We start from the raw sequence: 13058 nt of genomic DNA on the forward strand, positions 1-13058 counted from the left end.
TAACATTTTTACACAAGAATCAGTACCACAGTTCATATGTTATTTGTTTTCTTTACCATGCATTTATTTCTTGCTACCTTCCACAATTGGGAAGTGTCGAATATAATAATAAATAATGTTACTGGCTTTACCTCCCACTACTTTTTCAGTTTTAGGAGATGCTGAAGTGCCGGAATTTAGTCCCGCGGGAGTTCTTCCACGTGCCCGTAAGTCTACCGACACGAGGCTGACGTATCTGAGCACCTTCAGATACCACCGGGCTGAGCCAGGATCGAACCTTCCAAGTTGGGGTCAGAGGGCCAGCACCTTAACCGTCTGAGCCATTCAGCCTGGCGAAGTGTCGAAGAAGGGGAAAATAGATCTAACGCAAGAAAAGGGAGTGATCTCTTGATAATGGACCGTTCAATTAATGTAGATGCTTGACCTCACCCCGGATAATGGGAAGCAGAAACAATCTTGTCCGAGGCTACAAAAAGTAGATCTCGAAGAATGGGGTTGATGTGGCAAGAGCTCTTTTGTGAAGACAGCAGGGTGTGCGGATGTGGAGTGTGCTGACCGTTGTATTTTCATGTTTGTTCTTTTTGTCCATACTGAATAGGTCATTGTTTACATCATCATCATAATCATAATTTCCTCCTATCCATTTCCAGCCAGGTTGGACAAGTACAGTACTTCTTCACTTCCTCTCTCAGTCCACCATTCTTCTTCAGTAATTCTGTTCCATTCCAGTTCCTTCTTATATTGGCCTTGTCCAAGTCTATCCATCTTGTTCTGCATCTACCTCTTACTCTCTTCCCCTCCAACTTTGCCTCCAACATCTGTTTCAATAACTTCTCTCTTCTATTATCTTTACATGTCCAAATTATCTTAGCCTATCCTTCTCAGTTCTGTTATTCAACTTTTCTACTCTAATTCTTCCTGAAATATTCATTTCTCACTGTTCTTTCCTTGCCTTCCCTATCACAATTCTTAGAAATTTCATTTTACTGGCTTGAATTTTACTCATCGACTCTTCTTATCACAGCCCAAGTCTCTGCTGCATATACAGTATCCATGTAGGTGTATAGTACATCATTTACATCACTTCTTTGATACTTTCCAAACTAGATTCTGTATATTTTGGTAGAATGCATTTGCCTGTTGCACCCTTTTGCTGATTTCTACATCCAGCTTTGCATTTTGCATTAGTCTGCTCCTAGGCATTTGAACTATCCACAATTTCAAGGTTCAGACTTTCAATGTTTATGATTCCTTCCCTAGTCTGTCATCTCTTGTTATAACTATCACCATCATCTTTCTTTCTTTAACACTGTATTTCATACCATATATAACAATTTTTTCATTCAGTATGTCTAGTTCTTGAACTTCCTCAACAGCCATTCCCTACACCACAATATCAGTAAGTATCACTCATTACCTTAATCCCTCTTTCACCAAATGCTTCCTATGACTCCTAGACTTTATCATCTATTATCATGAAATTCTGCAGCTTGTTTCCAGTCATTCGACCGGGTCAGGAATGAAATGAATGAAGCCCCCATCTAGCAACCATCTAGAGGATAGGAAATGTGCCGGCTGCCGAAGCCTGATGCACTCCTCTGGGACAATGATAAATGACTGACAGATGAAATGACATGTTAATGGAGAGTGTTGCTGGAACGAAAGATGACAGGGAAAACCGGAGTACCCGGGGAAAAACCTGCCCCGCCTCCACTTTGTCCAGCACAAATCTCACATGGAGTGACCGGGATTTGAACCACGGTGTCCAGCGGTGAGAGGCCGGCATGCTGCCGCCTGAGCCACGGAGGCTCTTTCATCCATCATCATCATTATATATAATAGTGATGACAGCACACTTCCCTGTCTTAGCTCAGTAATATTCCTAAATCATTCTGTCCTCCCAACTTGAGCTGGACACAGCTAAAACATTTGCCATACATTCCTCATAGAAGTTCCATAATTTGTTTACAACTCTCCTTAACTACAGTTTTTCCATATCTTTTTCCTGCGTACACTATCATATGCCATTACTACATTGAGAAATCACTAGATCTTTGCCATACTTCCAATGTCTTTCCATCAACTGTCTTACACTCAAGACAGTGTCCACCATTGATCTGCCATTTCCAAAGCCATATTGCTCTTCTAACTGGCCTCCAATCTTTCCTTTCAATGTCCTTTCTATTATCTTTTGCATTACTTTTGCAACTTGTTATATGACTGTGTGCAAACTTTCTTGTTTCCCTTCTTAAACACTGGAAATTATTCCCTTTCCCCATTCTTCTGGCACATATTTCTGTATCTATATTTTTACCAATCTACAGAGCCACTGTAGACCAACAGGCCTGCCTTTCTTCATCCTTTTTATCCTTACTTCTCGAACAATAATGGAATGAGACACTGGGATGCCACAGTTTTGCCCTATGACTTTTTTAATATGTAAGGAAACCTACTAACACCAGTTTCTCAAATTTAAACACGTCTAAACACAATTTGCCAGCCCCCTCGTGTAGGGATACCGGTCTCTTAACCCGAGGATTCGCGTTCGATTCGTGGCCAGTCCTAGGATTTTAATTCTGTACAGAGGGCTGGTACGGGCATCACTTAACCTTGTGAGACCAACCGACTCAGTCACGAAAGCCGAGCAATAAAACTGAGGATGTTGTCAGGCTAACCTCGTGGCACTCCAATATTTCCAGGCAACCTAGCTGGGCAACAGTCATTTTGACGTGTCAAGGCCCTCACTGGGTTGTATGTGCCAAAAGTCTTTTGTTTGTTCTAACCACCATGCTACAACCTTGGACACAAGAGGGAAGCACCGAACAAATTGCTCTGAACAACTAGCCGCAATTCTGGAATTTGAGCACAATGCCCAATTAACACTGCATATTATCTAAAAACTTAGAACTGAAAATGTAACAAGAAATAGGCAAATGACATTTCTATAAAGTTCAACCATTAAGCAAGATGAACTTCCAGCTATTACTAAGTATAGAAATTATATACGGAGAGTAAAGATTGCATGTATAGGTGGGCCGGCACAAGGTTGCACTTGACAGTTGTAATTCATGTTGGCAACACCTCAAAAATGAAATGAAGAACGTCACCCGACACTCAGAATCGCCAAGCTACTATTTATGTCATATACAGTTACGCATTTTATTCATGTTAATTCATATTTAATTTCGTATAGTGCTTATAAGCTTTTATTTTCTTACACAAATATGAGCATTTTAAAAAATTATAAGGTTTAAGTGAGCCCAAAAAAAAAAAAAAACGATTTTCAGTTGATTGTTGTTGGCAATATGAGTAGAATAGTGGTGCCATCTATAACTAACTTGACTACCGTATTGAAGTGTTGCCGTTTTGTCTGTTGCCGCTAGCACGTGGTCAGGTGTGATTCGCGCGTTTATGAAAGTTTTGTTTTCTTTGCGAGATAATTGTGAAATTTTATTTTAACGAATGCAGTGCAATGTCACGGAAATGACAACATAGTCGTGAACCGCGAAGTGATAATCCTTTGCGCTGCAGAGTGGCCCTTAATGGTCAGGCATTAGAACTAGTGCGGAGAACTCTTGAGTTTTACGAGATGGAGAGGAAATTCGAACGCTTGTATAGCCGTCTCTCTGTTCATGCAGATCAAGTTGTGGAACGCATATGTCAAACATTAGGGCTTTCAAAGCGTACTCTTATTTAGACAGGTGTTTATTCGCCTCCAAGAAAAGAAGAAAAAAGGGACTGGGGAACATAGCAGTAGTGGAAACGGGGCAGATAGTAGGGACTTTTTTCACAGCACTCCGGGAAAGAAACTAATTAAGCTATCTCCTGTAACAGGAATTAATTCTTTCCAGGCTGATGCAATACGAAAACACGTGTACGATTATTACAGCTCGAAGTCTCTTCTGTCATTGTTATGGACAATGCTCCTACCACTCTGTAATAATGGATAAGACCCCTACTTTGAGTGTCTGTAAAGAACTGTTAGTGGAGCGGCTGCAGTAAAGAAATATCCCAGCGCATATGTGTATGACTTGAAGTTGTGAAGGAACAAGGACACTAGGTTAGGCCTATTATATTTCCGCCGTACCACTGTCCTTCAACCTCACTGAGTTGGTACGGTATGGGGTGAAGTAAAACATTACGTACGCACTAATAACAAGTCCTTCACAATTACTGAAGTGGAAGGATTGTTTCGGGAGATTCAAAATAATTGAGTAAGTAATTGTGCTCTTTGAACAGGAGCACAATTACTTACTCAATTATATTGAATTGTATATTTATCTATATACTTACTTTCCCGCAACCAAGGAAAATAACTGGATCGTCAAGCTATTCTCCATTTTACTTTGGCGTTTGAAACCACAGTGCCCGATATTGAATGTGTCGCGCTGATCACCGGGAGCTGGCAAGATGCTACAATGAATCTGCTCGTCTTCAACTCCTACACGAATATGGACCTTCGTATGTGTTCGATTGTGATGCGACTTTATGCCTGACAGTGTTTAAATAACTGGCTTTGAACAGTTCTCCGCTATTCGTAATCATTGTGCGACTTTGCCTAGCGCTACGTGTGCCTTGCTGCCGCTAAGAGAATTGCGCACTGTTTTTCTTGTAAATGACTTGTATTTTACTTCTAAGTTTTACAGTGTCTACCCCCGTTCATTTCCTTTTTATATTGCCTCTTCTACTGATCCTATGCATTGTTTTCCATTTCTTAATCGGCTGATGATGACCTGGACTAAGGTCGAAACCGGTACCATTTCTAATTATTATTAAATGAGAATGTAATTCACTACATTTCTTATTCTTTGGTATTGAACAGGTGGAATCTCCTTAACAATTATCTCAATTTTAATTGTGATATTCTTCAATACGGAACAATGAAATTTTTAACTTTAAAGGTTAATGGAGGCAAATCAACTGTTACAACATTTACAAACGGGAGTTTTAAAACTGAATTTGAATATACTTTGGATGAGGTAGTTATCCCAAAAGATGGCAAGTGCAAATACTTAGGTGTGAGATTTGAAAGTAATTTGCACTGGAAGGGTCATGTTGATGACATTGTTGGGAAAGCATACAGATCGTTACAAGTCATAATGAGGCTACTTAAAGGATGCAACAAAGAATTAAAAGAAAAAAAGTTAGTTAAGTATGGTTCGTACATTATTGGAATATGCAAACAGTGTTTGGGATCCTCACCAAGAATACCTAATAAAAGAAATAGATAGTGTGCAGAGGAAAGCAGCAAGATTTGTAACAGGGGATTTCAGGAGAAAGAGTAGTGTATCAGAAATGTTAGAGGAACTTGGGTGGGAAACTTTAAGTAAGAGAAGGGAGAAAACTAGACTTATAGGATTATATAGAGCCTATACAGGAGAAGCAGCATGGGGAGAAATCTGTGAGAGACTTCAGTTGGAAAATAATTATATCGGCAGAACTTACCACAAGTATAAAATTAGAAGGAATTTTAGCAGAAGCGATTGGGGTAAATTTTCATTCATTGGGAAGGGTGTGAAGGAGTGGAACAGCTTACCAGGGGTAGTGTTTGATTCTTTTCCAAAATCTGTACAGATATTCAAGAAGAGAATTAACAGCAACAGGGAAATAAATGAAATGTTAGAGGGCATTCGACCAGTGCAGGCTATTGTAAATAAAAAATGTGTGTGAAAAAATTAATTCCATCCCCTGGTCCACGGAGTTTGGACAGCCAAAGTAGGGAACTGCCTGTAGGGGTGAAGTACAGTTGGGACTTCGAGGGCCCTGGGACTGCTACAGTAGCTGTGAAGGCCTTTCAGGAACTCTGAAAAGTGGTGGCAAAAGGGGCTCTGGTTAAGACGCAGCAGGTTGTCATGCTACTTAGGTTCCAAAATGGGTTTTAAAAAAAAGTAATTAAATGCAATGTAAATTTTAATCTTATACCAGTTGCATAGTATTATTTGAAGTAATTCCACATACTGTATAAGAGTTGACTATTAAGGATGATCTATTTGTTTAATAGAAAAAATTGTTAGCGTAAATTGTATATTATTGTATTCTAGAAAAATTTTCTTCTTCTCTTGTTAATTTAAAATTTAGTGCTTGACAATAATGTATTTTAGTGTACCATTTGCCACCGAGGTAGACACCTCATTTGCAAATAGAGATTTTGATTTGATTTGATTTGATTTGATTTTGAGTATATTAGGGTTATAGTTTTGATCAGTTTTTAAAATTAATGGTCCTTAACACAAAATTAGGAAACTAAATTATTGAAGATGTGGTGAATGAACTTAAGGAACTGTTTGTAGCAGCAGAATTTCCTGAACAGATTGTATAATGGCTTTGAAAGTTCCACATTACAATTGTTTAGCTGACACTCAAGTTCAAATCCTGTCCTCCTTAAGGAGAGATACCATTACACAAGGTAGTGATTTTTTACATTCTAATAGAGTAAATAAAATAAGCACTGTTTTCTTCATTTCAATCAACAAATATGAATTCAGGCCACAAAAACATTAACAATACTTACTGATTGAGAAAGGCAAACAGGTACCTCATCACCACCACCACAGACCTTGGAAGACTTTGGACTAGATCTCTCATTTTAACCACAAAATCATGCTTAGACTCCAGTTCTGAAATATTAAAATCATTTTCTTGTTCAGAATAATTAATAAAATATTATCCAGCACTCATATATGGGAAAGAGACTACAGATATTTAAATAACTTACTATATCTCAAAAGTAAATATTCATTCATAGTTCCTATCCTAAATAATAATTCACAAACCAGAGAAGAACACGCCCTTACTACTCTTTTGCAGAAAGGCTATAAAAGTTAGCACTAGTGGTGAATGCATTTACTTTACAGACAGTACCACCCTGATATTTGCCTGAAACAAATGGAAAATTTGGGAAGGGAACTCAGGATTTTAAACTCTTTGCTTCAACTTTTGGGTCCTTTCAATGTAAGTAGTTTAATATACTACAGTTAAAATCCTTCAAGATTTACAGAAATTTACACAAATGGTATATAACTCTGAACTTTTTTCAGTCAGTCAAAACTAATACAAGATAATAAAATTTTAAAAATACCTGAAAAAGAAAACATTTAATTAATACCAGAATGATGCCATGTTTCGTTCTTGAAAGAACTTTTCATCAAATCACACTTTTAAGGATTTGGATGTTCAGGAAATGTATTTTTTTCCACACCTTCCATTTTGGCAATTTGTTGGAATTAAGCACAAATGCCACAGAGGCATATTCTACCATTTTTATTGTTTGTCATCTTTTAGTCATTTTAGTTGTTTAAGGTCATATTATGATTATACGGTAAAATTTGCTCCAAGCGGACCAAAAGATATTTCCGATTCAGACAAGTTTCTGATTACACAAAATAGTTTTTGCCTTAAAACAGTAATTTTAAATATTATTTAGAGCTTACCTGTATCTGCCTACGCATGATGCTCAGCTATCCAGATTGATCTACATATTATTATTATTATTATTATTATTATTATTATTATTATTATTATTATTATTGATTGTCTTGGTAGTGACAAGATCAGCAAGTCTGTTGTGTATGAAATAATCAAAGATTTCGTTGGTAATCACCCGTATATCGACATGGAAAGTGAGTATAAGTAATATTTAATATCCGTGCTTTCAACATTTAATAGGATAAACTACGGTAGTGGGTGAAAAGTTCAAGACATTGACATTGTGTGTTAGTGAAAATGTGTTTAAAGGTTACCTAGTTTCGTCATAGAAAATAACAGAATAGATATATCTCTGCGACCTGAGTCACGGCCAGCTGGACTCCATACTCACGACACAATGTCGGGAGCTGGAATCCAGTGCGATTCTGTGGATTTGAATCCAGCATCTATGGAACATGGCCACAATATCATGGACGTGGAGCGCACGCATGATACATGCAATAGAAGTATTGAGCAGAATGCGAAAACGAATCTGAGGCTTGATATCACTCAACAAATTATGGAGGATATGCTAAAAGAGGAAGAACAACTGGAAATCGCCAGGGGCCTGTTGAAAAGTATTCTTGCAATTCAGCAGAAAAATATGAAGATTGAAATTCAGCAAGGTTTAAAGAAATTGGAGGAAGCCCTAGATGCGGGATCTACTGCAGAGTAAGACGGTGGGTCGTAGTTCCTCGGTGCTTTAGATGTCTGTCATATGGGCATCAAGCACGAAACTGTCAAGGATTGGACAGAAGTAAACTCTGCTTTAAGTGCGGAGAAGCTGGTCACAAGGCAGTAGGATGCAAAGCGAATCCACGATGCATAATTTGCACAGATATGGGCGTTGAAGAGTCAAAACGACATCATGCTCTTGGCTCAGGCAAGTGTATTGTGTTTCGTGAAGCACTAGAAAAGGCCAAAAAACAGTGGTGAATGGTACAGATCCTTCAAGCCAATATACACAGGAGTCTAACTGCCAATGATCTATTGACGCAGATGATCTACGAGATAGGAGCAGACATCTTGATTCTCAGCGAACAATATCAAGACAGAGATCAACCAGGCTGGTTTTCAGACAATCTAGGGACAGCTGCGATATGGGTACCAGACCTTGGAAAATACTCAGTTACAAATCAAGGATGCGGAGATGGGTTCGTCTGGGTCCAAGTTGAGAAGGTAATTTTTGTCAGCTGTTATTTTACCCTGAACGAGGCTATTTCTGACTTCCAGACAAAACTAGATGGGCTTGAAGATACTCTGCAAGGGATGAACACTAACCTAGTTGTTGCTGGTGATTTTAATGCTCAAGCAGTTGAATGGAACATGCCTCAAACAGATTCTAGAGGGTGGCGTACAATGGAGATGGTCGCGAGATTGGGATTAATGGTTATCAACGTTGGTAATGTGACAACCTTTCGGCGACCAGGGTGTCAGGGAACTATACCAGATGTAACCTTTGCTTCTGAAGACATTGCGTCTAGGATAACTGAATGGCGAGTAATTGAAGAATATACTGGAAGCGATCATCAGTATATCACTTTTCGTGTACTTCAAGAGAATGTAGGATGCTTCTAGCATCCTACATTCAGTATCTTCAATACGGATAGCAATGATTTTTATCACTTACTTCAAGAGACTCCGAATCTAAGGATTACCACGCCCAAGCCAGAAAGATGGAACATAGCCACTATGGATAGAGAAAAATTTCATGAAGTAATACAGAATGGAATGGATTGTATGACGGATACATGTCACAGAGGCAAAAGAAGCATTATTGCTAATAAATGCGTGGAACACACCATGAGACTCCTTCAGCAAGCATGCGACGCATCAATGACCAGAATCAAACAACGGAGAGGCAAGCGTCCAGCATATTGGTGGAATGAAGAAATTGCTGAGTTGAGGAAACAATGCCTGCGACTCAGACGAAGGACACAAAGAGCACGACATAACGATGAAGCTCTCTCAGTAGAGTATAAGACTATGAAGAAAAGACTGCGAAATACAATTAAAAAGAGTAAAGCCGACAAGTGGTGGGAAATGTCTAAGGAAGTGGATGAAAATCCATGGGGATTAGGGTATAAAATTGTCATGAAGAAATTCGGGATGCTACCAAGCCCTCTCATGGATCCACGCACCATGGAAGAAATAGTACACACACTATTCCCTGATCATGCAGAGAGGATTGATGATGAGGCCGAGAAAGAACTAGACAATGTACCACCTTTTACAACTGAAGAATTGATAACAGCAATTAATTCCCTTAGAAATAATGAAGCCCCTGGACCAGATGGTATTCCAGCAGAAGTACTAAAGGTGGCAGCCGAATTATGTCCTCAACTGCTGTTGAGAATGTATAATCATTGTTTGAAAGCGGGAATTTTTAGCTTTCGTTGGAAGATAGCTAGATTGGTTCTGATCAGTAAAGGGAAAACTGGGGGTTACAGACCTCTATGTATGCTGGACACTGCCGGGAAAGGTTTAGAGAAGCTCCTACAACCGAGAATACTAGCAGCAGTCCAATTAGCTGACGACCTATCCGACCAACAACATGGATTTCGCAGAGGTCACTCAACGCTAGATGCTGTGAAGGAAGTGGTGAAGACAGCAGAACGAGCTCAAACGGGTAATCATTATTCTAGGAAACTGACGCTTCTTGTGACTCTAGATGTTAAAAATGCCTTTAACTCGGCAAGATGGAGTGATATTTTGGAAGCTCTAGAAGAAACTTTCCAGCTACCAGAATATCTCATGTATATACTGCGAGACTATTTGAAAGACCGTACGACACGGAAGACGGTCAGAGAAGAAAACGGCTCACAGCTGGTGCAGCGCAAGGCTCAATTCTCGGACCACACCTTTGGAACATCATGTATGATGATTTGTTACGGCTGGAGATGCCAGAAGATGTAAAACTTGTGGGTTATGCTGATGATGTGGCTGCTGTGATAGTAACCCGAAACCTAGAGCTGGCTCAATTTAAATTGAATCAGGTGATGTGACGTGTCAAAGAATGGATGATAAATCACAAGTTAGAACTCGCAGATCACAAAACGGAAATTGTCCTCCTGACGAGGAAAAGGATTAATACTGTTGTACCGATGCAGATCGGACAGATAGCCATCGAAACAACTAGGAGCACAAAATATCTTGGTGTAACGCTTGATACTAAGCTTACATATTGGGACCACATCCAACGGGTAACAGATAAGGCAGCGAAAACCATGACTGCACTGAGTAGACTCATGGGAAATATCAAGGGACCGATATCTAGTAAAAGGCGGCTTCTCATGTCGATTGTTCAATCGATACTGCTATACGGTTCGGAAATTTGGGCTGAATCGTTAAAAATTGTGAAATATCGGACAAGAATTGCGGCTGTACAACGGAGAGCAGCTTTACGAATTGCTTGCGCATATCGCACAGTATCAGAACCTGCGATTCTAGTAGTAGCAGCAGTAGCTCCCATTGACTTGTTGGCCTTCGAAAGACAAGAAATTTGGCTCACACAAGAAGAGCTAGGAAGGAAAAGGGCAAAGGCTTTGGCTCATAGTCGCAGAATGCAACGATGGCAAACAAGATGGGAAGATGATTCTAGAGGGAAATGGACGAAAAGAATGATACCTTCTCTGGGCGTATGGGTTGCCCGAAATCATGGTGAAGTGAACTACTATCTCACACAGTTCTTAACAGGTCATGGATACTTCCGAAAATTTCTTCATAGGCTAGGGCTAGCAACTAGTCCGGTGTGCATATACTGCGGTGATATCGATGACGTATCACATACTTTCTTTGTGTGTGTTCATTGGCTGCCACAAAGAAGATGCTTAGAAGTTATGCACGGAGAACTGACGCCAGAAGGGATCGTGTCAGTAATGCTACGAAGTCTAGAATCTTGGGACCAGGTGGCAGTCTACGTAGAAAATATTCTGCGTCAGAAGAAGAAGGACCTGGACGATTATGACAGACAGTAAAGCAGAAGAAGGAAGATGAAGCACAAGATGCATTAAGCACGACATCCGCCCTGAAGTAATGCGAGAGTGGTTTCCGGGGCAGAGATAAATGCGTGGAAAAAGGGAGTGTGGTTTTTAGTGGGTAAGAATCTCCACACACTTGTTGAGTGCGGACCCTCACAAGCGTCTTATGAAAGATTTTCCACACTCCCTCGCAAAAAAAAAAAAAAAAAAAAAAAAAAATTATTATTATTATTATTATTATTATTATTATTATTATTATTATTATTATTATTATTATTATTATTATTATTATTATGGTGGGTGTGCTAAGTACCAACTGATGAGCCTAACTTAGCACACGGGGGCTAAACGCTGGCAACCAGGAGCGAGTTAGCTGGAAAATTTATAATGTCCAATAACGGACCATTTATACTGGTATTATAAATTTACTCATTCGGGACAAATATTTCAGGTTCCCTATGGGAATCAACATCTATACCATCATTCTTTCACCACTCATTTGCTTTATGTGCCCAAACCATCTTTATCAGTTCTTCTCTATTCTATCATTCTTTTCACTCCAATTTCTTCCCGGATTTTCTCATTCCTTATTTTGTCTCTTCTACTCTTCTGTATCATGCTCCTCAAGAACTTCATTTCGACTGCCTGTATTTAACTCTCATCCTTCTTCGCCACTGTCCAAGTTTCTGCTCCATAAGTTGTTATGGGTACGTAATACATGTTGTACTGTACATAGTTTCCTTTGCTTTCATTGGCACATCTTTGTCCCATAACATATTTCTTACACTATGATAGAAACAGCTTCCAGGTTGAATCCTCTTACTGATCTTGGCATCCAGCCGAGCAATCTCCATTAATTCACTCCCCAGGTATTTGAATGTCTCCACTACTTCTAGGGGCTTGTCTCTAAGTCTAATATGACCTTTCTCTTCTTTCTCCCCTCTAGTCATAACAAGAGTTTTAATCTTTTCTACACCTGCTCTTCGATTCTCCAGTTCTTGAACCTTCATGTCCTCTTCTCCCCGAATCACAATATCATCTGCAAATAACATGTTCATTTCCTCCTATGTTGCTTTTGCTGTTCTCATGATGTCATCCATTACTATTGTAAACAGGATTGGTGATAGAACACTTCGCTGTCTCAGCCCACTAGTGATTTTGAACCAACTTGTCCTACCAACTTCTGTGTGCACACAGCTACAACATTCCTTGTATTATAGGCACACTTTTTAGCGATAAGATTTACACACTAGTGCTGAATCGGTAGACCTCGGTAGCCTTCGAGATTCATATTGTTAACCTTTGAACACAAACTATGAATCTATTATACTTCGCCGTGCGACATCTGGCGTATACTTTACAAACTAGTACTGTTGTTGTTTACACAGCAAAACCAAACTATAGAATTAATGCTAGGAACAAGATTTGCATCGGGAAATGTTATATAATGTGTGTGACACAGTTGTTGGCTTAAGATAACAAAGGTTTAGAAAATTCATATCGATCGATCATACTATCGATTCAATTCAGATTTCATTTCCATTCAGTTGGCAGCACTACCAGAACCGGGAGAGCTCCCTCCTTACTCCTCACCCCTGTACACAAATCTATCGG

At 39.4% G+C, this 13058-nt stretch overlaps 1 protein-coding gene across 3 annotated transcripts in view; it reads right to left on the reverse strand.

Moving 5' to 3' along the window:
• The window catches only part of LOC136871860 (SLIT-ROBO Rho GTPase-activating protein 1), a 597464-nt gene that overhangs the window by 77605 nt on the left and 506801 nt on the right, over positions 1-13058 (reverse strand). For all 3 annotated transcript variants that reach the window (XM_067145501.2, XM_067145502.2, XM_067145503.2), the window contains exon 10: positions 6512-6617. In XM_067145501.2, coding sequence (XP_067001602.2) covers positions 6512-6617 — 106 coding nt within the window. The remainder of the gene's footprint in view (positions 1-6511; positions 6618-13058) is intronic.

The sequence above is a fragment of the Anabrus simplex genome, chromosome 4 (assembly GCF_040414725.1).
Source record: "Anabrus simplex isolate iqAnaSimp1 chromosome 4, ASM4041472v1, whole genome shotgun sequence".
Classification (NCBI taxonomy): domain Eukaryota; kingdom Metazoa; phylum Arthropoda; class Insecta; order Orthoptera; family Tettigoniidae; genus Anabrus; species Anabrus simplex.